General features: G+C 39.0%; 1 protein-coding gene across 1 annotated transcript in view; it reads right to left on the reverse strand.

The window, feature by feature from the left end:
* The window catches only part of cpm (carboxypeptidase M), a 109,711-nt gene that overhangs the window by 57,467 nt on the left and 25,438 nt on the right, over positions 1 to 26,806 (reverse strand). The window contains exon 3 of the mRNA XM_039769800.1: positions 15,733 to 15,830. Within this exon, the coding sequence (XP_039625734.1) occupies positions 15,733 to 15,830 (98 nt within the window). The remainder of the gene's footprint in view (positions 1 to 15,732; positions 15,831 to 26,806) is intronic.

Consider the following 26,806-nt stretch of genomic DNA (forward strand, 5'->3'; position numbering starts at 1 on the left):
CAGAATGTTCAGGTTTAAGACTATGGTTGAAGTTTTCATATTGGCTGCACTTTCCATAATGAAAGCTATTTGAAAGAGCAGTATATTACAGTGTTGCTTGCTTGTTAAACTATGCAACGGTTCTACAATTTTAAATATGCATAACAGATTTGTCACTTAAATTCTAACATTTTTGGGAAGAGCTAGGAGATAGACTTCATGAGACACTAAGAAGTCACCAGTCAGCTGTGATGTATACTAAAGGGAAAAGTGCTACATATGAGAAACAAAAGAAAAAAAATTCAACTGAATTTTATATAAAAACAAGTACTAATACAAATATCGTAAAGCTGCAAGGTACCATACTCCAGAAACCTTACACTTGTTTGCTGAAAAACATTAATTCTACGATTTGATCAATATTTGTATCAGTATTTAAGTAATGTGCTAGCAAGCATCACATTTACATTCAAGGCATGTAGGTCAAAGTGATATACAAGATGTCAAAGAAAAGATTGCCAGAAGAAAAACAAATAAAAAATAAAAAAGGTATAAGAATAAATGAAAGAAAAAAAATTTTGAACTTAAATTATACAGATATACAAGTCCCAGCTGAAGTTCTGTCCTTAATTATGAATTTGTTTTCAAGTTTCTCGGGATTATAAAGATTAATCTGATGGTATGATCAGATGGCCAGGGAGGACAGATACAAAAAATTTCAGGAGTTCCAAAGCCAAAAGACCATCTAGCCCACAGAGGGTATTCTACCCAACAAATGTGCTTAATTTGGTGGTTTTAAACTTCGTCCTAATAATAATAATAATTCTTTACATTTAAATAGCGCTTTTCTCACTACTCAAAGCACTCAGCAATTGCAGATTAAGGGCCTTGCTCAAGGGCCCAACAGAGCAGAGTCCCTTTAGGCATTTATGGGATTTGACGGCAACCTTCTGAATGTCAGTGCAGATCCCTAGCCTCAGAGCCACCACTCTGCCTGTCCTAGTAGATTCCATGCAATTGGTGTTGTTGACAGATGGAGCATCATATTCATTACATCATCACAGGCAGCAGTACAGTACTTTAATCAGATGGTGGTGGCACAAGTCAAAAACACAGTGAAAGGAAAAAAAAAAAAAAAAAAGAGAGAACAAAGAAATGGGAACCACCAAAAAAAAAAAAAAAACACTGCCAAATAATTAACATATTAGAAATCACTGCTACAACAAAAAAGGCTGGACACTCAACGGTATAGCAAACAAGATATGAGCACCCAGCTACACAATGCTACAAACACTGGTAACAATGGGAAAGTGAATTTCTCTTTATTGTTTCAGCCATCTTACTCAAGATGTAAACATAAATGGAAGGAATGATCCAGTGCTCTGACTAGTTGAGGACATTGAATAACAGTCATCATCATCATCATCATCCACCTACCCTTTTTCAAACCTGTTTACAGCTGCAGGGAGAAGGTACCACTCCTGGCCACACTGCCTGCTAAGCAGAATATTTCAAGCAGAAACCTGTAGAACACAGAAACCACACACAAACACTGCCCTGATCTAGGATTCAAATCTAAGCCTGCTTGGAGGCCGAGGCCAAGTCCACTTTACTGAAAGCTAAAGTCCTTTTTCTTTCAAGGAAGCCATGCTAGCTAGCTATGGGTCACAGGGATCAGAATACTGTCCTTGCAACACTCTGGCACAAGGCAGGAAAACAAACCTGAAAAGGCTGCCATTCACACACACGCTCTGACCAATTCAGAGTCATCATTCAACCAGACCAGCATGTCTTTGAAGATGTTTGAAGAAACACCACTTTTGGAAGACAAGTATGGGCTAAATTGATAGGAGTAGTTTTAATTTTTTTAATCCCTTTAAGTAGTAGCACAATGCATGTTGCTCATGTTGGTGTGGCGACATGCATATGTCAACTTAGGCCAGTCTGAATAGATTATTGTCAGGTGTCAGCTGTGCAATAGATTAGTGCAGTGAGAACAGATAAAAGACAAGACACATACACTTGAAAAGAAAGCAATCACTAGCTTGGAAGAGGTAAACAAAGGAGGGCGAATTGGGTAGCACTATACAGTACTACTGACGAGTTTAAGTGAAGCGAGACTGAAAGGCTACGGGACAGACCTGGTGAGAGACTGAGAGGCTACGGGAGCAAGTAGAAGAGTGGGGGGTAGGGGGGAATCCGGAGGCAGCGGCATCCAACGAGTTGAGAATGAGGTGTGACTATCGAGGCTGTGAGAAAGGGCAGTGCAAAGGTTGCATGAACATGGCACATCACCTGCCACTCAGAATGCAGGACCTGTGAGCCTGTATTGCCTACTACTATACCAATATACCACCCATCTTAAATACTCCCTCAGCAAAACATACTTGCTATGATGAATTGTTTTTTTTTTCTTTTTCTCCAAGATATAAAACTAAACATTTTTCAGCAATCATGTTTTAGGGTTTTACAAAGACCACAAATCAGATGTACATTAAGGTGATATATTCAACAGCCAAGTACAATGCATATGGGTGGGCACATTGTGCGAGAGTTGTGAGCTTCCAGTTGCTTTGTTCCATCACAGGTAGTACTGAACTTCATTAAAAGAACACCCTTCAAAAGATTTCAAAGACACAGCAACTTTATTTGAAGTAGAACATTCATTCACCAGCCATCAAACAACAAATGATCATTATGTCTACATTTCATTCACAGTAGTGAAGCGCCTGTGATAGTTGGTGATAGTTTTGGGTTGTTTAGTCACTGCATTCTTTGTGTGAGTGAATGTTTCCTAGCTTTTACACTGCAGGTGCACCCCACCCACTTCTATTCTCAGTGACGCAAGTAAAACTAATCTTCTGTGATCCCATTAGGACTGAACCACTAAGACGAAATTCAGCCCTGTCTCAGCTCATGTCTTAAGTCTCCGATTTGAAGAAGTCTTTTTCCCTAGTGTACTGTAAATTAGATCAGAGTTTTACCTCAAAGCCTGAGAAGGGCAGTACTGAAGTGCTCACAGAGAGCAATACATTGATTGGTGTCATCTCAGGAAGTGCTACTGATGAACCTGTAAATCACACGAATGAATGTCAAAATCAATCACAGAACAACCTGAATTAAGCTCTGTGGGGGGGTTGGGAAGGGGTCGATGTGTCGACTGTATTACATTTAATTTGAAAGCTTTAAATAGCCAGGATTGGCTCAACATGTAGTGTTTTACATGGCATAATTAAGAGACAGAAAAAAAAACAAGACATAGTAGATTTAAAAAAAAAAAATCCAAAACCAGATAAAAACAAACAAATAAAAATTAGTTATTGATAACTCAACTGCAAACACCTTAAGAATTATGTTGGACTATGTGGAACATTGACATTTTTGTTTGATTCAAATGCTACCGACGGATGTGCCCCTACCTCTCTGGGTGTATGTAGACATAAGCAAAGCAGAACTATTTATTGTAAGTACTCCTGCATAATTCACATAAACCCATGGAGAAGGTACAGTTAAGTTTCTTCAAACTTTAAAATACTACTGGTGACACTAATAATATTTTTGACATCTATGAGTTTTGAAGAACCATTCTGGAGTCAGACATATTTTTACCACTTATGGAAAACTTAAGTTTGACCATTCCTTTCCTCCTCTGATGCAGAAATTAGCATGCCATCATCACCCAACTACAGTATTATTGGAATCTACTTTTAATGGTCATCCTATTCAAAGGATCAAGCAACTTTATCAAGTTCATAACGCTGCTTCAAGGGGTTTGACACTGACTAAATGAAAAGGGCAGATCTCTGCTCATCATGCTCAACTATTGTATACTGGATATCTGTATAATATCGGGTTATGTTCAAATCTCTCTTTCTGACATAAAAAGCTATTAATTTAAATTTATATCTTAAGAGCACTTAAGACAACTGAGATCCTTTGATGAGGACGACCAACTCACAATTCCAAGGACACATTCAAATCTCACTTAAAGAATTCTCTCCTCACATTTCAATCAACTTTACTGTCCCTGTAACGTCCCAAACACACCAGAGTACTACAAAATCCTGTTAAGCTCGTCTTCTGGCATGCTAACCAAGTCCAACTACTTCTGGAAGGTTTGTGATGCTCTCAATTGGTCTCAGTATAAGGACCCTTTTTAAAATCAAAGATAGTTTATTAAGTGTAACTATATGCCCTGCTTTAAATTTGCATTAGGTATATGGTCAGACTGGACAAATTGCTATTTTGCATATCCAGAAGTTTTACTCAACTTTCTACTGATCATCACAGATACGGTACATGTCCAACCCTTTTCTATCATGTGGACCTCTTGGAGTGCTTGTGCTTGTTAATCTCAACTACATGCATGTGGAGGTTTCAACAAATGCAAGAAAATGCCTTCTTTGCGTGGTCAATGTCTCATAAGCCTTAAGCCTCTGCTGTCATTCTGTTTGATCCATTCTTTGGAGGTACAGTACTGCTAATGCTACAATAACTGTCTAATGCACATTGTGGTCCCATAATACAATCCAAAAAAGTCAAAAAGGTACCTCCATCAGTTCAAGACATCCATGGAATATGGAAAATATTAGACCAGTAATGCCGAGTGATAATGAACATCGAGACAAGCAAGACATTTAAAAAAAAAAAAAACAAAGAAAAAAAAACAACTTTGTAATCTGGATTTTCTTTAGATTGATACGTGAACACTCATTTTTCACCGTTATGTGCAAATCACTCCATATAAAAAGGCACCAACATGTCTTCACAATGTTATCAGTGGCTTTTTCTGTGGGTATAGGTTTTAAATCGCCATTGCACATATTCTTTTCAAAAATCTCTTGAGCAAGGAAGAGAAATTATCCTTTAATCTTGCAGTGAAAAAGAAGAAACAGATAAGTAAACTCTCATATGAATATCCCTGCCACCATTTTTTATTATATACTAGCAAAATACCCGCGCTTCTCAGCGGAGAAGTAGTGTGTTAAAGAAGTAATGAAAAAGAAAACATTTTGAAAATAATGTAACATGATTGTCAATGTAATTGTTTTGTCACTGTTATGAGTGCCGCTGTCATATATATATAGCAAAATACCCGCGCTTCGTAGCGATGTCATGTGTTAAAGAAGTTATGAAAAAGAAAAGGAAACATTTTAAATATAATGTAACATGATTGTCAAAGTAATTGTTTTGTGTATTTGGTGGCAGCGTCACAAAGTTGTTTTCGGTAGCTGCATCAGAAAATGTACCACAACGTCTGACACGCCTCCTTTTTACTGTTTTCTCACAGCTTGGATTGCTTCTCTCTCTCTCTCTCTATATATATATATATATACATACAAACATACACACAAGTATATGTATGTGTATCTATATGTGTGTGTATAGCTTTGGTCACTGAGTGCAAGGGAAAAATAATAAAATATAGTCTAAGTGATTAAACAGTAAAACATTAACGTTTCAAGAAGTACAGGTACACTGATCACTACTAGAGTGGTTGCGGGTAAAGTACATTTTAAAGACTGTGTAACACAACAGGTAAGTAACTAACAGCAGCTAAAACGTATATGGATCATCTCTCGGTAGTAGATCCCTTTTGAAAGGCGCTACACGATGGCTGTGGTATAGAAATTAAATTTTCTATGTGAAAGTTCAAATTTGTGCCTCTGGTAATGTGCCTTACCGGCAATTAAAGAAAATTAGTTTTGTGTCCTCTGCAGTGTTAAGAGAGAAAGGCTTTGGTTTGGCATAAAAGGAAAAAAGGTGTAAAGAAAGGAAAGTTGCCTTTTTCTTTTATATAGTATAGAGAGATGTGTTCGCGGACGTTATGATCGCCTTTTGGGGACAGTCGCGGTGTGTCTTGTGTAGACTGGTGAGACGTCCCCGCCATTAATCGGCTGTGATGGCACTGTCAGTCCTCCACTCGTGTGCGTGTCTTCATAATCCGAGTTTAGGACCTCATAATCGTATACGTGCAAAAGAAAGTGTGAATCACCTTAATATTATTTTGCCGTGGTGTAGAAAAGGGGTCCCGTGTTTGCACTTGTCTGGGCTATAGCGCAGGGGGAGGATGAAAAAAATTAAAAGTGCTCACTTTGACTTAAACCAGAAGCGCAGTCAGCGTCTCAAAGGCCGGCACAGCTATGCAGCTGGCTGCTCGACTTTTGCTGGGCAGGAGACCCCTTTTGTACACACGTTCATGATATCAAAAGTCTCAGCGCTCTTTGTAGGTAATTCATATATTATATATACAGTAATCCCTCGCTATATCGCGCTTTGACTTTCGCGGTTTCACTCTATCGCGGATTTTAAATGTAAGCATATCTAAATATAGATCATGGATTTTTCGCTGGTTCGCCGCTTTCTGCGGACAATGGGTCTTTTAATTTAGGTTACATGCTTCCTCAGTTTGATTGCCCAGTTGATTTCATACAAGGGACGCTATTGGCGGATGGCTTAGAAGCTACCCAATCAGAGCATGTATTATATATTAACTAAAACTCCTCAATGCTATAAGATATGCTTCCCGCGCTGTGCTTGTTTGCTTCTCTCTATCTTTCTCACTCTCTCTGCCTGGCGGAGGGGGTGTGAGCAGAGGGGCTGTTTGCACAGAGGACACGGACGCTCCTCTACAAAATGCCGCTTTATCACGGTGCTTCTGTATACTTAAAAGCATGTATTGATTTTTTGATTGTTTGCTTTTCTTTGCGCTCTCTCTGACATTCTCTGCTCCTGACGCGCTCCTTTATGACGGCGCTCCTTTGAAGATAAGATATGTTTGCTTTCTTTTAATTGTGAGAAAGAACTGTCATCTCTGTCTTGTCATGGAGCACAGTTTAAACGTTTGACTAAAGGGTGTTATTTCATGTCTAGAGGGCTCTAATAATGTTAACAGGGTGGGAGAGTTTATAAGGGCTTAAAATATATAAAAATAACTACACAAACATATGGTTTCTACTTCGGATTTTCACCTATCGCGGGGGTCTGAACAAACCCCGCGATCGAGGAGGATTACTGTATAGCAAAATACCCGCGCCTCGAAGCGGAGAAGTAGTGTGTTAAAGAAGTAATGAAAAAGAAAAGGAAACATTTTAATAATAACGTAACATGATTGACATTGTCATGAGTGTTGCTGTCATATATATGCCTGCCTAAATAAGTCACCCTCGCTTTGCTCTTACTTTATTTACTGTTCATTCAATCATGGCTATTGGCGGAAAAATTATAAAATGGAAGGAGGATGGCTTTACCAAAACAATTATTGATGGCGCATCGATTATTCATAAAGCTTGAATTGGTGATCTGTTTTTCTATGTTAACCTCATATTTTTTCATACTTCTTCTCAAACTAAGGTGGTGCGAGGGTAAAATGAATCGGGATGCGCTGATCAGTGTAATTGTTGTACCAGGAAATCATGCATTGACAAAAGCTCCCTTTGCTTGTAATGCAAAGTGTGATTAAATGCATTATTTTTTAACGCGTTATGGAGCACATGCACCGAAGCTTCTCAGCTGTGCTTGTGCTAAGAAAAGGAAAGATTTTAAAAATAACGTAACACGATTGTCAATGTGACCTTTTGTAAGTAGTGCCTGGAGGATTCAGTGTGGAGAAACACTAGAGAGAGCGTGTGTATTAACTTGTGGATTTTTCTGTGAGTATTTGGTGGCAGTCTGACGAAGTTGCTTCGGAAGACGGCGTTAGCCGCGGAGCTCAGCTCAGAGTGAAATGAGATGAATGGGCGGGGAGATGATGACGTGACTCCCCCACCCGCCTTAACTGTCAATCCCCCACAAACACAGTCTCGGAATTTGCATAAGCACACCCCTTCACCTACAATTTTAACTTAGTTACAAAGTGATCAAAACTCTCGTTTATATCCTGCGTCCTCTCATTAAACTTGTATCCCGCATTACCTGTGGGCATGTGAAACGCCAGCGGTAGCCTGTCTATGAACTTAATTTAAAGTTTAGGCCCATTCATTCTCAATAGCAAGCCTGCTTGCACTGTTCTGCACATAGCAGGAAGTTGTCTCTTGTCAGTAATCCTCTGATTAACAAGACAACCAGCCTACAAAAAGACCTCAGGAAGCAAGTACCACAGACAGATATCTTGCAGGTGCAAACATTTAATACAAAATGTCATTTCCTCCTCTACTTCACAACTTTAAAGGCTACTACAGTTGCACGCAAACAAAATTGTACCACTGTGGCAAAAGCAAGGAAACACATGGTTGTTGTGTATATCGACCCCTAACCAGAACCTAGAGTTGCAAAATTAATATCAAAAAATGTTTGATAAGCAATACATACATACATACATACATACATACTCAGATTTTTGTGTTTTTTGGCCCTTTGGTGTTCTCAATTATGTTGATGCAATTCAGGTTTATTATTTGAATAATTATGCATTTATCAGTTTTGGTTTGGTTTGTATATGTGGATGCTTGTGCTGCCATGCCCCTTGTGTTTTGTGGATGGTTCACTATGAGGAAGGACCACTGGTCAATCTCAATTGAAGGATTGCTCTCAGGCCTGTGAAGACTCATGGGTATTACAGTGCCTCTATGGTACAATGTATGTGTTTGGTAGATGGGGTGTTTTTCCATTTTTGCTATTGCCATTTCTTTGCATTGTACTGTCTTTTTGACCCTTGGCTTCTATTTTTGAGATCCTGATTTCTGTTTAATCTTTTGGGAGATGTTTGCTAAATGTTTTTTTGGCAAATCCTTTGTGCCTCCTCTTGTTGCTTTTTGGAATTTGTTCATAAACTATCTATATAAAAAGTTGTCTTGCGGTTTACTAGCTACTGTAGGTGTTGGGAGTAATCTCTCTCCTAGGGCATGCTGAACATATTGTGGGACATTTTAAGGGTACATTTTTTAACCTATGACGGTTAAACACATTTTAGCCCACAGCAGGACAAAGCCAGCCACTCTCGTTGAAGCTGGGCTGCCTTTCAGTACACCTCCTCTGAACTGGCTGGTGGAAGTCAGCCCTGCTTCCATGGCCATTTCTAAAGACACTATTTTGGCTATTTCAAGTGAGTAGGTTACAACATAAATAACCGTAGACTTCACCTTAATTTCTCCCACAAAACATAGAAAACCCTCTGAGCAGGGAAACTAAAGAGAGAGACAATGGAACTGAAACCTTGGGTGGACAGACTGTAGCTCGAGACAGCCTTAAATCAAGGTCCAGGCCGCTGTGCTGTTAGCAGTTCACCTACACAAATAGGAGGGCCCCACTACTCCCTTGGGCTCAACATGAAAAGGAGAAGGCAAGAAGCAAAACAGAAATAATTACAAGATCATAAACAAAAAAAGATTTAAAAATAAATCCTAAAAGAAGGTAATTAACACACACTTATTAGCAAAATGAATAAATAATTTTACAAAGAAAAACAAATAGAAAACACTAAACCAAACTAAAGCCAGGGATGGAGCTCCAACAAGAATCAAATTATGTAGTCTGGAACACTTTCAGAAGACCTGTGTCACTCAACCTTGCAGCTCTCTTTAGTGGCCCCATAAGCCCAATGTCCAATTTAAAGGATCAGCTCCCATAGTTGTTCCTTTCAACCCACAGGCACATCAAAATAAAAGTATCAATTGCATAACATATGTTATTTAGTTGCCAAAAATGTCAGCAATGATAGAGAAACAAAAGATCATGTTGCATTAAAAAAAATCTTAAACAGACCCTATCCCGAACCTAAAAGAAGGCTAATTATAAAAGTTCCATATCATCTTCACCTTGCCCACATGACTCTGCACAGTAAGTGCAGCCACCTGCCTGCATTAACTCCTGAAATGAAAACAGTAAAAAATACACTTGCACAAAGGCAAAAAATGAGTAATGGCAACTTCAAGAGAAGTGCATAAATGCATTCATTCAGATATAGTGAATCCAATACTTCCATAGAGAAGCCCTCAGTTACCTGAAGGGATTATTTACTCCACCAGGACAGAGTAGCTCTCTAGTTATTAGAGTGAGCTACAATTTTAAAATATGAACCTTGCCAGTCCTATCCTCTCAAGCATTTTCGCAAGGTCTTTTCTGCATCTGGCAATTCAATACCTGCTGTGCAGCCTGTAATAAATTACTGAATGCATATATGCTCTGAGAATTTTCTAGCCTTCTTCAAATCATATATCTCATAGATTGGCAAGCTTCACCAGGAGAAGATTCTGGATTCTACCCCTTCTCTCTGTAGCTGAAGAATGGATAGCTAGATGAGCCAAAAGGTATCTAGAAAGCTAAAAAAAAAAAAAAATTGTCTTATGTTCTTACTAGCAATAATAATCAAATCACTTTTCCCCCATTCCTCATCCTACAAATGTGTTTCTTCCAAAGGCAGGCATCTTTGAATTCAGATATGAACAGAATGCTGGGTCACTGCAAAACAGTCATAATGAAAGCTTGAGGCACACTAGAATGTGAAGAACATTTAGTCCTTAATTGAGTTCAGCTATGTTCCTAGATGTCTTTATTTAAAAAATGGTTTCCAGGAAGAAGAGACATGTGTCAGCTGGGGCATACATCAGCTTCATCAATCAAAGCAAAGGACAACCAGTGTTACAGTAGGGCACCAGAATAAAGCAACACACTTTGTAAAAAGTATGAAATACAAGGTCATCAGATGAAGAAAAAAAGTTGCTGCTCTTCAAAATAGTTTAAGAAACTGTATAGATTAAATGGTATACCATTAGAGGCTAAGCTGAACTCAGCCCTCCTATATAGGAAATTACACTGCAAGATTTAGTGTTAGCTACATTGAAGAAATTTAAAACGTCTGCCATACAAGACCAGGGCTGACTACAGGTTTTTGCTGATTTAATGGGGCGAACTATGATCATTTCAAATGTGATACTGCTTTGCACTGTTCATTCACATACTAAGTGAAGGCAAGTAATATGAATAACACTGCACAAAGATGTAATACTCATCACTTCAAGAAAATATGAAATGTTTTGAGAAGAACTGTATACCTATCATTTCCTATTCATGTAACATTTCCAAAACACAGTCCACTCAAGGTTTGAATATTCCTAAGGTGCAGTTCTTGGCTTCACTATTTGGCTATTTGTTCCATGTATTTACAGTTTTTATCAAATATTCCAGAGGTTTATTTGTACACATTCAAACAAAAACATTTTTACATGCATTTGTACCTTTCCTGGTGATATGTTCATAGCCAACTAAAAATATTACCACAATACAGGTAGTCCCCAGGTTACGGACATCCGACCTACGACTTACGAACGGGGCCACAGCTGCGACGCATGCGCCTCAATAGCTGCCGCTCTGTCATCTTTGGCCTAAGGATGCTTCAAGTGGTGGCTGGAGTGGGGCGATTTCGCTGCACGCGCAATGTAGTGTAGTGTCCCTCGGGCGGCTCCCAGCAGCAAGCGGTTTCACTGCCCACCACACACAGCTGCCCCGTTCGTTCTCAGTGGGCGGCTGGTAATGCTGCAAGCGGTGACCCGGTTGTGGCTGAATGGAGGCCATCAAGGGTGAACAGGGCGGTGGGGGGTAGCATTGTAGTGTGCATCGGATGGCTGCCTATTGAATGGGGGCAATTCATGACCTGCCTTTGGCCGCACCATGTTCGTTCCCGGTGGGCGGACACGGCAGGCAGCATACAGTAGTAGAGGTGACTGTGAGATGGGCTGGTGATGAACCGTCCATCGATCCCCCCATTCATTCTCAAAAGAAAGCCTGCTTGTACTGTTATGCATATAGCAGGAAGTTGTCAACCCATTTGATGTACTGACAAGAGACAACTGGTGCCTTCCTGCTGTGATAGCATGTACAGTGCTGTGCAGAAGAGCTCATCTTAAACTTTTGTCTTCACCCTTCAAGAATGTCTCGGAAACACAAATCTGATGCAAGTGCTGGTGATACAGTAAAGAAGAGAAAAAACACATCACCATTGAAAATAAAGTAGAAATAATAAAAAGGTCAGAGAGGTGAAACTCATCATTCATTGGCAGAGCACTTGGTTATAGTCGGTCAACAACAGCATTTATTAAAATAATGTACCTGTTCCGACTTGCATACAAATTCAACTTAAGTACAAACCTACAGTCCCTATCTCGTACGTAACCCGTGGACTGCCTGTATAAAAAAGACAAAGACTTTTGGCTGCACTTTCTTGCGACAATCAATGTTGATACATTTTCATTAGGTTACAACAAAGATGATGCGTGTAACCATTTATATATATATATAAAAAAAAAAAAGCCTTTTTCTAGCATGAAGTTCAGCCTCTCAGTCAGTACCATCAGGCACAAGGCAGGAATCAGTCCTGGATGGCAGACCATACAACAAACTAAAATGTTATTTTACAAGGCATATATCTTTGGGATGCAAAAACCTCAAGAAAACACAGGGACATATGTACAAATGCAATCTACACCAAGGCAGACAGTAGCCAGATCAGTAGCTGAAACCTGGTTTCTGAAGTTAACAGGACCAGTGACTCCAACGGACACAAGAAAGACATACAGTGGGATGCAAAAGTTTGGGCAACCTTGTTAATAGTCATTATTTTCTTGTAGAAATCGTTGGTTGTTACGATAAAAAATGTCAGTTAAATATATCATATAGGAGATACACACAGTGATATTTGAGAAGTGAAATGAAGTTTATTGGATTTACAGAAAGTGTGCAATAATTGTTCAAACAATTTGCATCCCACTGTAAGAAATGAAACTACAGCACAAGAATTGCCAAATGTAATTCAGTCTTCTCCAGTAGGTTCAAGTTACCACACTTTCTCCCTCTCAGTCCTCATCTCAATGGTGTGGTGATTGGTTAGCTAGTAGCAGACCGGGACTGAGACAAAAGGTTTCAATAGAAGGGCCTGTACTGGTACCTCAGATGCTAGTGTTTAGTTTATGGACTATAAAAGAAAAGAAGACACTGCAAATATAAGCTAGTCACACCATTTTAATAATTCATAGCTTTTTACTACAGTAGTAAAAGGTAATGAAGCCAATGTATTTCAGTATTCAAGGCAGAAGCAGTTACGACAAAGATCTGTGACCCTCAAAGTAGCAAACTAGCATCAAATTTGTGAATGAAGGATTAACTAATTTACTGCAAATCTAGAACTGATTGCTGGTCACCAAAACCATTTTCTTTTAAATTCAGTAGCCGAGAGTCAGCTTTTCAGCTGTAACCACTTAAGTCAAGCTTGATTCTTATTTCTAGTTCAAAAACATGCATTTTAGTGGAAAATAAAGACACAGCTGTGAAGTCCAAGGGGTGGCTAGCCAAGCCTGTGTGCTATTACGTTCTTTACATTATATTGCGTTGAATGGACAAGGAGACCTGATGCCAAACACTAGAACATGCACAGGACGAGATAAAGTTAAATGAGTGGCACATGCAACACAAACATTTATGATGCAGTGTATGTACACCGGTGCACAATCTAAAGACATTTAAAAGCACAAACTAAAGATACCCAGTAACAATGCTCACACTAGCCATTCTTCAATACTTGTACAGGGTTCATAAAAATGTTAAGATACTTTATTTCTCCAAGGGGAAATAAAACTTTTACATAATCTCAAAAATATTATACATCATAAACTCACATAAGAACTTCTGGCTTGGATAACAGAAAGATGCTGCCATCAATAACAAGGATGTAGGTGGGAGTAAGAGGAAGTCAGACATGCTCAGATCGTACCACAAAATTTATATTTAAAGTAATTAACATCTGACTGGAGCACCTCCAGCTTGTAGTGTTCATAAATGGAATGTGCTGATAGACATTGGATTCTATGTTTGAATTTACCAGAATTCAGAACTATGATTCATTATTAAGATATTGGCACAGAGTTAATCATTTCTTTTGCTGAGTTAGCCAGGATGATACAAACTTCTCCCGGGCAGTAAAACTGCATTTAAAATGCCTGGATCAGGCATTTAGCTTTAATTGTACTGTGCTCCCTTTTTCCACATTGCATATTTATAAATATCACCAGTCATTCTCTTGTTTTTTCCATTCAGTCTGTTGAAGCCCTTCAAGTAGCATCTGAAATAAGCAGTCCTCCACAGTAAAAACAAAGTTTAACAGTACTTGAACTCACCATAACTTGGTATGACATTAAACATTTCATACAACTTATGGAAAAGCAAACACACACTTCATTATATGGAGTCTGGTCTGAATATTTTCCACCTTACTTTTATCCTTATTCTGGGACTTCACCGTTTCCAACTTCAGATGAAGAGCTTCTTTGATAAGGTGTAATGTAGCTCCCTGGTGGCAGGGATCACAGTGCTAACAAGGTGAATTTGGGAAATGTAATGCATCTCACTTTAAGATCCTCAGAGTCTCATACATTCTCACATGTTAGTCATAGGTAGCCATCAGACCCTTTACGCTCACCCTGCGTCATCTGTCACGTTCTCTGCTTCTCCAAAAGGCGCTTGAGATAGGCAGACGCAGATGTCTGTTAACTGCAGCATCTCTTCAGTTTCGCTTTATTAATAAAAATTAGATTGTGGCAGATTGAGGAATGCTTCTGAAGTTATAAATTGAAACATCAGATTCCTGAGTAATTTGGGGGAGGGGTAATTTTTGGGGGAATGAATCCACATAGACAAATAAATATGCAAAACTCTGACACATTGGCCAGGTCCAGGTTTAAACCCAGGTCAATGAAGTAGTTAGGTATATAGACTAGTCATTGTGGTATTATGCTGTCCAGCTTAAATTCTTCTTTCGGCTGCTCCAGTTAGGGTTTGCCTCAACGGATCATCTTCTTCCATATCTTTCTGTTCTCTGTATCTTGCTGTTACACCCATCACCTGCATGTCCTCTCTCACCACATCCACAAACCTTCTCTTAGCCCTTCCTCTTTTCCTCTTGCCTGCCAGCTCTCTCTTTAGCATCCTTTTCCCAATATAACCAGCATCTTTACTCTACACATGTCCAAACGAACACAATCTTGCCTCTCTGACTTTATCTCCAAACTGCCTAACATGAGCTAACCCTCCAATGTACTCCTTTCTAATCCTGTCCATCCTAGTCACACCTAATGGAAATCTTAGTATCTTTAACTCTGCCACCTCCAGGTCTTTCTTTTGCTTTCTGGTAGGTGCCACCGTCTCCAACCCATATAAACAAAGCTGGTCCTGAAGACCTTGCCTTTCAATCTTCCAGATAACAGCTTGACAAATTAATTTGAAACAATAAAATTATACACACACACACACGTTAAAATGAAGAAAATATACCAGCTATACAGTCAGGAAATTATGCCAACTTTCAAAAATTTCAAATATGCTCAAAAATGATATATTTGCCCACCCATATTTTCTAATTCCTTATTTTCTATTGGAGTGAGATAGACTTGTCAAATGGCATCAGCAGCAAGACAGGAACCAACCCAGAATAAAGCACCCACATATCCCAGAGCGAATTGTGCCCAAACCATTGACAAAAAATACAAGTCTTTGGGGGTGTTGAGAGAAAGCTTTCCACAATAAAAGAAAAAAACATTCAAATTCACACATTGAGAGGGATGGAGCCGAGAGCTAAACTCCAAAAAGGTGAGGTGATATCTCAACTAAGCAATATGTACACTTTACTGAGTAAAGGCAACAAAAACTCTCTCTCATGCTTAAATTCTACTTGCAAAGGCAAACAGTGTTGTCTAACTACTAACTGCAAAACATACATAAATAAATGAATAAATAAATAAATAAATAAAAATTAATAATCCCACACACCTCATCTCCATGCATGTTACCCACATATTTAAATTCAGGAATGCCGATCTTGTGTGTTAGGGGGTAGCGTCCCAAAACAAGAACCCACAGGTCTATACCTATAAAACAGAAGAATTAAAATAAATAAGGGCAGTAAAGTCATCCAAACTCATCAGAATTGTCTTTACACAAAACATTTTCAGCAAGGTGACCCACTCTTTATCCTCCCATCTTTTTGGGCAATGGTAGCCTCTGAAAATTCAGACTGGCTATCAACGGTTTTCACTAAAATCTACATCTTTATATTAAATGTGCATTCTATGGTTTTTTACCATGTTTACAAAGATATTAAAAACATATCCAGATAATTTAAACAAAAGTGTTCAAAATGTTCTAGTATAGCAGGACCAAATGCTTTCCCATACAACCATCTAGTCAGAGCCACATTCAAACCACAGATGTATGCAGGCACAGAAGTTGTGGAAACCAACGCATAAGCTTCAATAGACAAATACAGAGAGGGCAAAAAGTGATGAGCAAGATACTGGTTGGGTAGGGTTCGCTCCTGCTTGGGAAATACTCCATCTTCCCCTAATCCTTAAGCAAGTATGAAAAAGAACTAATGGGTGAAATGGGTTTCAATCCAAATTTTAACATGATTATTCAATAAAGGGTCAAGGGGAGTTCAGCCCATCAGTAAATGGGCAAAAGGCAGTAAACAAACCACAATCAGTGCCAATACAACTCAGATTCACCAGAAAAGCCTAACACAGATCTTCAGGTTGTAAATGAAAATTGGAGTTCCCAGACTATTAACAAAAAACTCAAACACACCACACCATGAGACACTCTCAAGGCATCAATGAAGCCAAACAAAAGCCAAGGAGGCTGAAAGTACCATTGTTTAGACTAGTGATTATTTTTTCAATTTGTCAAAAAATCTAATAAATAAGATGTAGCATCTACAGAGGCTAAGGATGCTCCGATTGATCAGCCAATCTAAATTGGCAGATTTCCACTAAAAATAAGACTTACCAGTGATCGTTAAAAACCCGATCACAAACAATGAACTTTTCAGACCCTGCTTTACAAAGCTTTATGGTAATTTTGTTTCAGTGCTCATTTGCGCAAGGTATTATGGCAGTTGACCCAGCGTGTGTCATTTGCAGCAAACCTCCTGCACTGTAAACAAAGCAGCAAGTGGAAGCTTGTTCTAGAACAGCACTAAATCACATCCACAGATTACTTGGAATTGTGCACTGGGAACTGTTTGGCCTGGGACAAGAATCTGAGGGGGCAAGGACCATGCTGTTTCAGAGCAGCAAAAAAATACAGTGCAGCCGAATGTGATGCTTGAATGATAGTGGATACCTCAACTGTCCACAAGACTCTCTGCATCAAAGTACAAGACAAAGCCTTTAAAAAAAAAACCACACACCATAAAAAACAACTTCGGGACATTTTTGTTACATACAGGTGCTGGTCATAAAATTAGAATATCATGACAAAGTTGATTTATTTCAGTAATTCCATTCAAAAAGTGAAACTTGTGTATTAGATTCATTCATTACACACAGACTGATGCATTTCAAATGTTTATTTCTTTTAATTTTGATTGTTATAACTGACAACTAATGGAAATCCCAAATTCAGTATCTCAGAAAATTAGAATATCAATTAAGACCAATGCAAAAAAAGGATTTTTAGAAATGTTGGCCAACTGAAAGGTATGAACATGAAAAATATGAGCATGTACAGCACTCAATATTTAGTTGGGGCTCCTTTGGCCTGGATTACTGCAGCAATGTGGCGTGGCATGGAGTCTATCAGTCTGTGGCACTGCTCAGGTGTTATGAGAGCCCATGTTGCTCTGATAGTGGCCTTCAGCTCTTCTGAATTGTTGGGTCTGGCGTATTGCATCTTCCTCTTCACAATACCCCATAGATTTTCTATGGGGTTAAGGTCAGGCGAGTTTGCTGGCCAATCAGGAACAGGGATACCATGGTCCTTAAACCAGGTACTGGTAGCTTTGGCACTGTGTGCAGGTGCCAGGTCCTGTTGGAAAATGAAATCTGCATCTCCATAAAGTTCGTCAGCAGCAGGAAGCATGAAGAGCTCTAAAACTTCCTGGTAGACCGTTGCGTTGACCTTGGACCTCAGAAAACACAATGGACCAACACCAGCAGATGACATGGCACCCCAAACCATCACTGACTGTGGAAACTTTACCCTGGACCTCAAGCAACGTGGATTCTGTGCCTCTCCTCTCTTCCTCCAGACTCTGGGACCTTGATTTCCAAAGGAAATGCAAAATTTACTTTCATCAGAGAACATAACTTTGGACCACACAGCAGCAATCCAGTCGAAATGCGGCTTGACACAAGGAATGCGACAGCTGAAGCCGTGTCTTGAATACGTCTGTGCGTGGTGGTTCTTAAAGCACTGACTCCAGCTGCAGTCCACTCTTTGTGAATCTCCCCCACAGTTTTGAATGGGTTTTGTTTCACAATCCTCTCCAGGGTGCGGTTATCCCTATTGCTTGTACACTTTTTTCTACCACATCTTGTCCTTCCTTCACCTCTCTATTAATGTGCTTGGACACAGAGCTTTGTGAACAGCCAGCCTCTTTAGCAATGACCTTTTGTGTCTTGCCCTCCTTGTGTAAGGTGTCAATGGTCGTCTTTTGGACAACTGTCAAGTCAGCAGTCTTCCCTGTGATTGTGTAGCCTACAGAACTAGACTGAGACCATTTAAAGGCTTTTACATGTGTTTTGAGTTAATTAGCTGATTAGAGTGTGGCACCAGGTGTCTTCAATATTGAACCTTTTCACAATATTCTAATTTTCCGAGATACTGAATTTGGGTCTCTCATTAGTTGTCAGCTATAATCATCAAAATTAAAAGAAATAAACATTTGAAATACATCAGTCTGCGTGTAATGAATGAATCCAATATAGAAGTTTCACTTTTTGAATGGAATTAATGAAATAAATCAACTTTGTCATGATATTCTAATTATGACCAGCATCTGTAGAATGCCCAGTTTGGGCCTGATAGTATTTTGGCCTAGGAACCCTTGCAGATTGTGATTTTTTTCTACTTATCTAGAGTTTTGTTTTAGTTTGTCCTCTCCTTCACAGTCCTGCCTTTTAATTGAACTCCTATTTAGATAGTTAAATAAATACAAAACATAAGGACATCTTTCTATTATGTATTATGCATAACTCTATATTAATGCATTATTATTCTTAATTTGTTTTTCTTGAAACTATTTTTGACATTTTGTAAAGCACTTTGAGTTATATTCCAAATATGAGCTACAGAAATAAATGTTCTTGCCGCATTAGGATTCAGAGTTTGTGCTTCAATTTTTGGAATTATACAGTTATCACTAACCTGAGTGAGACATGAAACTTTATTTATATTAAAAACTATAGCGAAAAATATCTGTAGGGACTTTGGCTTAAGCAAGGGGATTGGCAGTTACTGGTGAACCCTGAACAACCTAAACTCCCCAGTTAAAATTTCTAGTGCTACCTTGCATCCAGACATTGTCATCAACAGTCAAGTGGACATGTTGAAGTTGGCAGTCCCATGGGAAGAACATCTAGAAGAGGCTTTTAAAAGACAGCTCACCAGATTTGCTGGGCAGGTCAGGCAAAGCCAGTAAGTGGGATGGACAGCGAGGTACTTTAGGGGTTCAGCAGCCCACTCTCTAATTAAGACCCTCTGTTACTTGGGCATAGGAGAAGATGAGAGAAGGATAGGCATCAGCAAGACCACCAAAGTTACACAAAAGCCCCTCTATAGTTATAACTCAATTGAGGAGACAGTTGAGTAAGTAGCCATGAGCCAAATGAACATATGCTGGAGTCAGCTCAGCCCCAGCTGAGGCCCCTGAACAATGCTATATAATGCTGAAAGACCCAAAACACCCAACAATACCACAAACGTGTGATGTGTCCAGTAGCTTCAGCAGATGTATTTGCACACTGTACATCTACTATAAAATTAAAAAGTAAGGTCTGTGTGTCCAGTCCCTCAGAACAATCAGATTGGTCAGTGTAACTATGGTGTGATTGGTCAGTTTGGCAGTGGTGGCATAATGGAAAGAGGAAGTGCAAATGTGAGACATACAAGGAGTAAAAGGCATATTGACAGAGAGAGAGTCGCCTTCAAAGACAGGAAGCATAAAACTGTACACGAGGCAAGAAAAGACACCTTGAAAATATTTACCAAGTCTGAGAAGTAGTCTTTACTGGAATGCACTTGAGATAGATTGGCCACGAACAGACATTATTAAAAGCATAGGTGGCACACCAAGGGAGTCTCTTTCAAAGACAGCAAGCATAAAATTGCACAGGAGGTGAGAAAGGCACCTTGAAAATAAGCAGGCCTTACAGAAACACACAAGAGAGGGACCACCAGTGAAGAGACATTAACACACACACACACACACACGAAAGTTGCTTAAGGTACATGCAGGGAAAGAAATAAAATAATTTAAAAAGATGAAAATTACCCGCCTGTCTGTCTTCAACAGGTACTGTGGCTAGTAGGTTAATAAAACTGAAGTTAGGCAAAGGGAGAGACCTAATGATGCCTGTCATGGGTTCCCTCAGGATAAAAAGAAAAAAAAAAAAAAAAAAAGCCAGACACAACCCACAACAACAAACACACGGCAAGCACTTCCAATTAAGACCCATATACTTGTTTGGTGTCAAATCCTCACTCTTTGGGAAAGCATAGTTAAAGAAAAAGAAACAGAAGGATTAGGGAGTATGAAGCTCTTGCACAGCGTGAACTAGGACAGTACGGTTACATATATTTTCTCTTAGTGTATAGTAAGGCAACTTCTTGACCTCCTGTGGGAACAAGGCGTTTTTGCTCTTCTCCCTCATCTCAGTGCTCTATGTTGCACCGGCATACTAACAAAACATGACGACATTATCAAGCCTGCTTAACCCATAACAGGATCAAAGGGGGTTGCATGGTCATCTCCAGTTTATAATGCTTTCCTATTGTAAGAGCCTTCTCCTGTCCTATACCTCCTTAAACTTTCTGTAGTCCTATTTCTGCCCAAAGACTACACTACAAAATATCTGTACTGTACACAAATTATATGTACACAGGTACTTAAAAAGCAAAAAGCTTTTTAAGTAGCTGGCACTGAACAACGGTGCAGACGCTGGGTCTATGTTTATAGTTTTAGATCAGGAGATAGCGCATACAGGGTTTCAGTCCATTCTGCAGGCCATTCACTAATATATGTGCCAAATCCAAACAATCACAGGGGGCTCAAACAAAAGGGACATTTATCTAGTAAGCACAAAAACCAGTAAGTACATGTTGAATATTGAGCAGTTTTGAATTGTTCACTCTCCTATGTAACTATGAAGAATGCAAATGACTCTCACACAGTACTAAAACACTTTTAGAAAGTAATCCGTGATTTTTCCTGCAGATAGGACAAGGTAGTAGGAATTCACTGTTTACTCATCATCCCATACCACACACAGAATAGCAGAAGATCCAAATTTGAATAAAATAGCTCAGAATAAATTAGCCTGCCATGTTCTGTACATACATTAGATACACATTTAAAACAGTGCACCAAGTGGAAACAGCATTTCACAAATCAGTTATTCTTAACAGCTTTAAAACAGACCACAGTGTAAAAGGCCAAGTCCTGAATGGTATTATGTAAAAGACCTGAACTTAATTTATGAGTGGGGGGACTCAAATATGTGGAATCAGTGAATAGCATAGAGTTAACCAAATATGCCTTGGTAACAAAAGAAGAAGAGTACAAGAAATGTTTCCAGGAATGCATCTTAAAAGTGAATACTTTGAAGGTAACAAAAAGGAAAATTTTTTTTTTTGGCAATTTTTGGGTCCATTCTCATATGTGGCTAAGCATAGGAAGAAAATGACCAAATCAATAATTAACCAGTGTGCAACAGTTATGTATCATCTCTCCCATCCTCTTTCTGCTTGACACTGACTGGATCATGCAGAGGCCAATGGCTGATAAACCTAGAAGCATCTAGTGAACTCCATTATCTCAGCTTGAAGATCTTGACTTTGCCAACGGCCTAGCTGCCCTCTCCGCAAAATTAAATCATATGCAGGAGAAGACGGAGACTGAACACCTTTGCTAAGCAAAAAGGCCTCAACATCAGTGCTTCTAAAACACAAGTTATGTGCATAAATGCCAATGCTAGTGCATATACCTATCATAGTATATGAGGACATCAGAGCAAGACTTGGGAAAGCATACAATGCATTTGCAACACTTCAGCCCATCTGGAAAACCAAATAGTATAGCCAAAGAACAAAGGCTAGACTTTATAACAGTAATATCCAACAACAATTTATATTTACTATAACCCAAAACCACACAAGGAGTGCTGCAATGGGCTTTAAAAAACAGATTTTTTCGACAGCAGCCTTTTCTTTTGTATGGCTGTGAGTGCTGGTGTGTCTCACGAAGATCTGTCATATCTTCTGTCCCAATAAAATATCTAATGGAGATTTTTACAAGGAAACTAAAGGCCAGAGTATGGTGTTGGAGATCAAGCACCAACACTTAAGATGGCTTGGCAACATCCTCAGAATAGGCCAGAACTATACCACTTAAGGTTGCTCTGAGATGGACACCACCTGGGAAGTGCAAACAAGGCCTACCTAAAAACATCCTGGCGGCAAACTGTGGTAAATGATCTGAAGAAAGATGGACCGAGCATGAAGTAAAGCAGGACACGTAGCTCAAGACAGGACCAGATGGACGTAAATTGTCAATGCCTTATGTGCCTTTTTGGCATGAAGAGGATTTATCTAATTATAAATTGCTGCAGAGAGGGCTACTATTGGTTTTCCTTTCAATGAACATTTAGTTTCTCGCTAGTTGGAAGAGGGTATCACAAGTTCCATTTGCAGGCATTTTTCGAATACAGTTTACATGATCCCTTAAATTATTCTTCTTCCTGTATACATTGTAAAATGTGTTCATTTCCAGAGATTTTCAAATTCTTCAGTTACTTGAAACAGGATGGATCAGTATTATTTTATTTGCAATATAGCGTTTCTCAGAACCATTTTTCTATCCACCTGACTGAATAGTGGCAGACAAGAATTGGCTAGGACATTTTACAGGCAAAAGCCAATTATACCGATAATGGAGTAAAGTGCTTACATGACCAAACAGGTAACCAGAACATCATAAAATACATTCATCTCTCACACACAGACACACTACATGCGTGGTATGTCAAATGGCATTTAATTTTTTTCTGGTGTGAAGGAATGCAAGGATTTTGAGTGCCACCCAAGATTTACTGCTTTGTGCTCAATACTGCCCTACATTTTGCTCACATCTGACCCAGGCACAAAGTGCATTTAACAGAATATTAAAAAACTATTAATGCAATCAAAGCTATCCATGCACAAGCCCATAACAAGTGTTAACAGTAACTAACACACTTGAAAAGAATGTCTACTGAACATTGAGGGAACACAGGTTTATTTTAAATTACCACATCCTGCATTATATGGATATTGTGACATATCTCGGTATTGTATGGGATGTGAAGTCTTGGGGGAAAAAGCACTTTGAGGGCTCATAACACCTCCCTGGAGAAAGCCGAGTGACACGATAAGGGTGAGAGGGGGCAAAATGGAAGGTTACTTTGTTTTGGAGATGTCCCTGTAACCCAGACAAGGAGTGGTAGGGCACTGTTTATAAACGTGGCACACAAAAAAAAAAAAAAGGCCAGTTGGCATTTTGAAAATTCCCCCAGAGAGTTCGCCTCGGTGTCTCTTATTTCAACAGGTTGTCACATTTACACTACTACTACCACCACTTCTAGACGCACAACTACATACTGTATTATTGGTTGAGTGTTGCTAGGCAACGTAGAGTGTTGCATTCATGGTTAGTACTACTGCACGTATTTTTGAAGGCTGGCAAAATGTTTTTCTATTTGTTTGTCGGGACCACAGGCTAGGCCATCCAGAGGTTGCTTCTGGGCCGTCATTTAAAACAGGCTGGCAATAAGTAGTCAATAGAATATCATAATGAGGTCTCATTTCACAAGAATTACTGTACACCATTTTATTGGGCAACTTTCTTTGCACCTAAAATGTCAGGATAGGCTACAGCTGCTGGGGCCCTAAGCTGGTTTAAGCAGATTTGACAAAGGAAGAAAGATTAGACATGGTATAGACATGCATACTAGGATTTTTTTTTTTTTTTTTAAAAAGTGGCAAAAAGATGGCATTAACAAAATATAATTTGAAATACTGACCTCCTCTTAACCACATTGCTACCACAATACAGTCAGCTATTCATTACATTTTCATGAATGGCTTACCCTTAGTAAGGGCTGCAGTAATAAAGTGCAGCTATTTCTATTATGTAATCTGAATGTTGGTTTTTGAATACATCTCATTCACATTAATAAGTTTATTTCAGCCGGATGTTTAACAATCAGAAACAGATTATTTACACAACTTAAATAATATGGCAATGCACCTGGCTGAGAGGAGTGGAGTAATACTCCTAGGCGTCATACAAAAAGGGTATTTCACAAGAATGGCCTGTTTACCAGCAGCAACTCAATAGCAATCTGGAAGTGTGAAGCCTACTGTGTAAAAGGATAGAAGCACCCACTGCACATGCAGCTGTGTTTCATGACAGCTTCTAAAATATGCTTTAAAAAAGAAAGGGCTTTTTATTTAAAACAGCAGCCTTCATTGTTGAATCATGGAATACAGTGTGGGGATGAGCTGATCTTCCAACTATGAGGTTACAGGTTCAGAGCCTTTCCATTGTGGAGTGTGCAAGTCCAAGCAAAACCTATTGATTATAATAACTATATTCCATGACATAACAGCAGCTCAGCCTACACTTTGATATCACCTGAGCAGAGATCCTGACTGGACAAAACTGGGCAGCCTTTCTGGACAATATCCAAATGATTTATTTCAAGCAAGTTCAAATCACTATTTTAGGTAGGGCTTTTCCTGTTTAGGTCATTCAAAGTTCTTTGAAAATGCAGCAAAACGGAATTTCTAAAAAAATGCATGACATTCTTAAGCCACCATAAACCTGTTCAGGGTCACAAGAGTTCATCCCAGGGCTCTCTCATGGACATATCCAAGCAGAGTCAATTTAGAATTCACCAATAAACTTTACACACATATCTTTGGGGAAAATGGAAAGCATTTGCAAAGGAGCATTTTCCAAAGACATGAGATTTGAACCAAAGGACAACGGATTTGTGAGGAAGCAGTTATGTATTACTGTTATGTATTATATTCCTCAGGTAGCAATTACAGATTGGCCATCTAGCCCTGTGAAAAGAATTACTTGTGTTCTGTGTTTACCCCATTTTTAGGCAACCAACCTGGAAAAATTGTTTCTCTCTGAATTATCTTTCCCAACAGTTCTTCCATTTCTTCCCCTGCAAGGGTTTTTTTTGGAGTTTTGTCATCTGGGGACAGTCACAGAACAGGGCTGGTTAAAGCCCACTGCTGCACTCCTTGTGAGATTTTGGGCTATACAAGAAATACATTGTAACCACTGTGCCATGGTTTCACTCAGTTCTAACAAAAAAAAGTTTATTATTTAAAAGTATTTTAAATCTTTTCATCAATGTTGTCGCATCCATGAAGTTTATAAACATTGTTAATCTAATATTCAAGTCATGCGGGCTTACATAGAAAACATGGAGTCAGTCAGCCTGTACAATGTGCTTTGCTGTGAGACCACCTGTGCAGACGTTGTTCTCCATTAAAGCACAGCACATGCACAATTCATTACAGTCAATGATTGCCTGAAGTCTGGAACCCATGACCATCTCCATTTGCTAGATTTCCACCATACTGATGCTTTGCCAGTCCTTTAGTGCAGTTCAGTTACTGCTTGTTTATTGAACTTTCTGTCATCAGTTTTTTCTTTAGCAAATGAAATGCATGTCCAATTGGGTTGAACATCAAGTTGATCAACTTTGAACAATATTGCACTACTTTGCCTAGAAAAGCACTTGGTTTGCTTTCACAGTACAGTATAAGTTGGCTCATTGTCTAATTGTACTGTGAATTGTTGCCCAAACAATTTTTCAGCATTTGGCTTAATCTCAGAAGATAGTATAGCCCTATAGACATCAGAATTCATCATGTTACTTGCAGCTGTCATATTATCAATAAACACTAGTGACAGACTTCCATTTGCAGCTATGCATGATCATGCCATAAAACTTCCGCTGCCATGTTTCACAGATAATGTGGTATTCACTGGATCATTCATCGGAACAATTTCTTCTCTTCCCTTTCCAATTTTCTGGTATATCTATTGATCTTGGTTTCCTTTGTCCAAAAAAAACACAAAAAAAACCACTTTTGGCAAAGTCTAAACTACCCTTCCTATGCTTAAGGTTTACTAGTGGTTTCCACCTTGTGGTAAATCATCTGTCTTAATTTTCATGAAGTATTCTCTCAATTGTAGACTTTGGCGATTATAGATCGACCTTCCAAAGAATGTTCTTGGTTTGGTTAAATGTTGTAAAGGGGTTCTTCTTCACCAAGGACAGAATTCTGCAATCACCCAGAACTTACTCTTCTGTGGTTTTCTAGAACTTCTGGTGTTGGCAAGTTCACCAGTGTGTTCCTTCTTTAAGGATGTCTCAAATGGTTGATTTGATCACTCTTCAGGTTACCGCCATCTCTCTAAGGTTTGTTTTGTTTTCTCAGTCTTAATGCTTTTTTTTTTTTTTTACTTGCATGGACAGCTGTTTGGACATTATATTGCATGTTCACAAATGCAAATCCCACACTTGGAATCAATTCCAGGCCTTTTACCTGCTTAACAATTAACAAAATAATGAGTGAACTGCAGCAACCTGTGTACAGAACAGCTTGTCAGTCAAATGTCCAAATACTTCTGATCACCAGGGAATGAGGGGCAATGCAGAAATACCCCATTTCAAAATTCTGGTATAGAGAGGCAAATAAAATTATACAAATTGTGTCATTGTCCAAAATTTGTTATTATATTACGCGTGTGTGTGTGTGTGTAGATTATTAAATATATATA

Source organism: Polypterus senegalus, chromosome 11, assembly GCF_016835505.1.
Source record: "Polypterus senegalus isolate Bchr_013 chromosome 11, ASM1683550v1, whole genome shotgun sequence".
NCBI lineage: Eukaryota > Metazoa > Chordata > Cladistia > Polypteriformes > Polypteridae > Polypterus > Polypterus senegalus.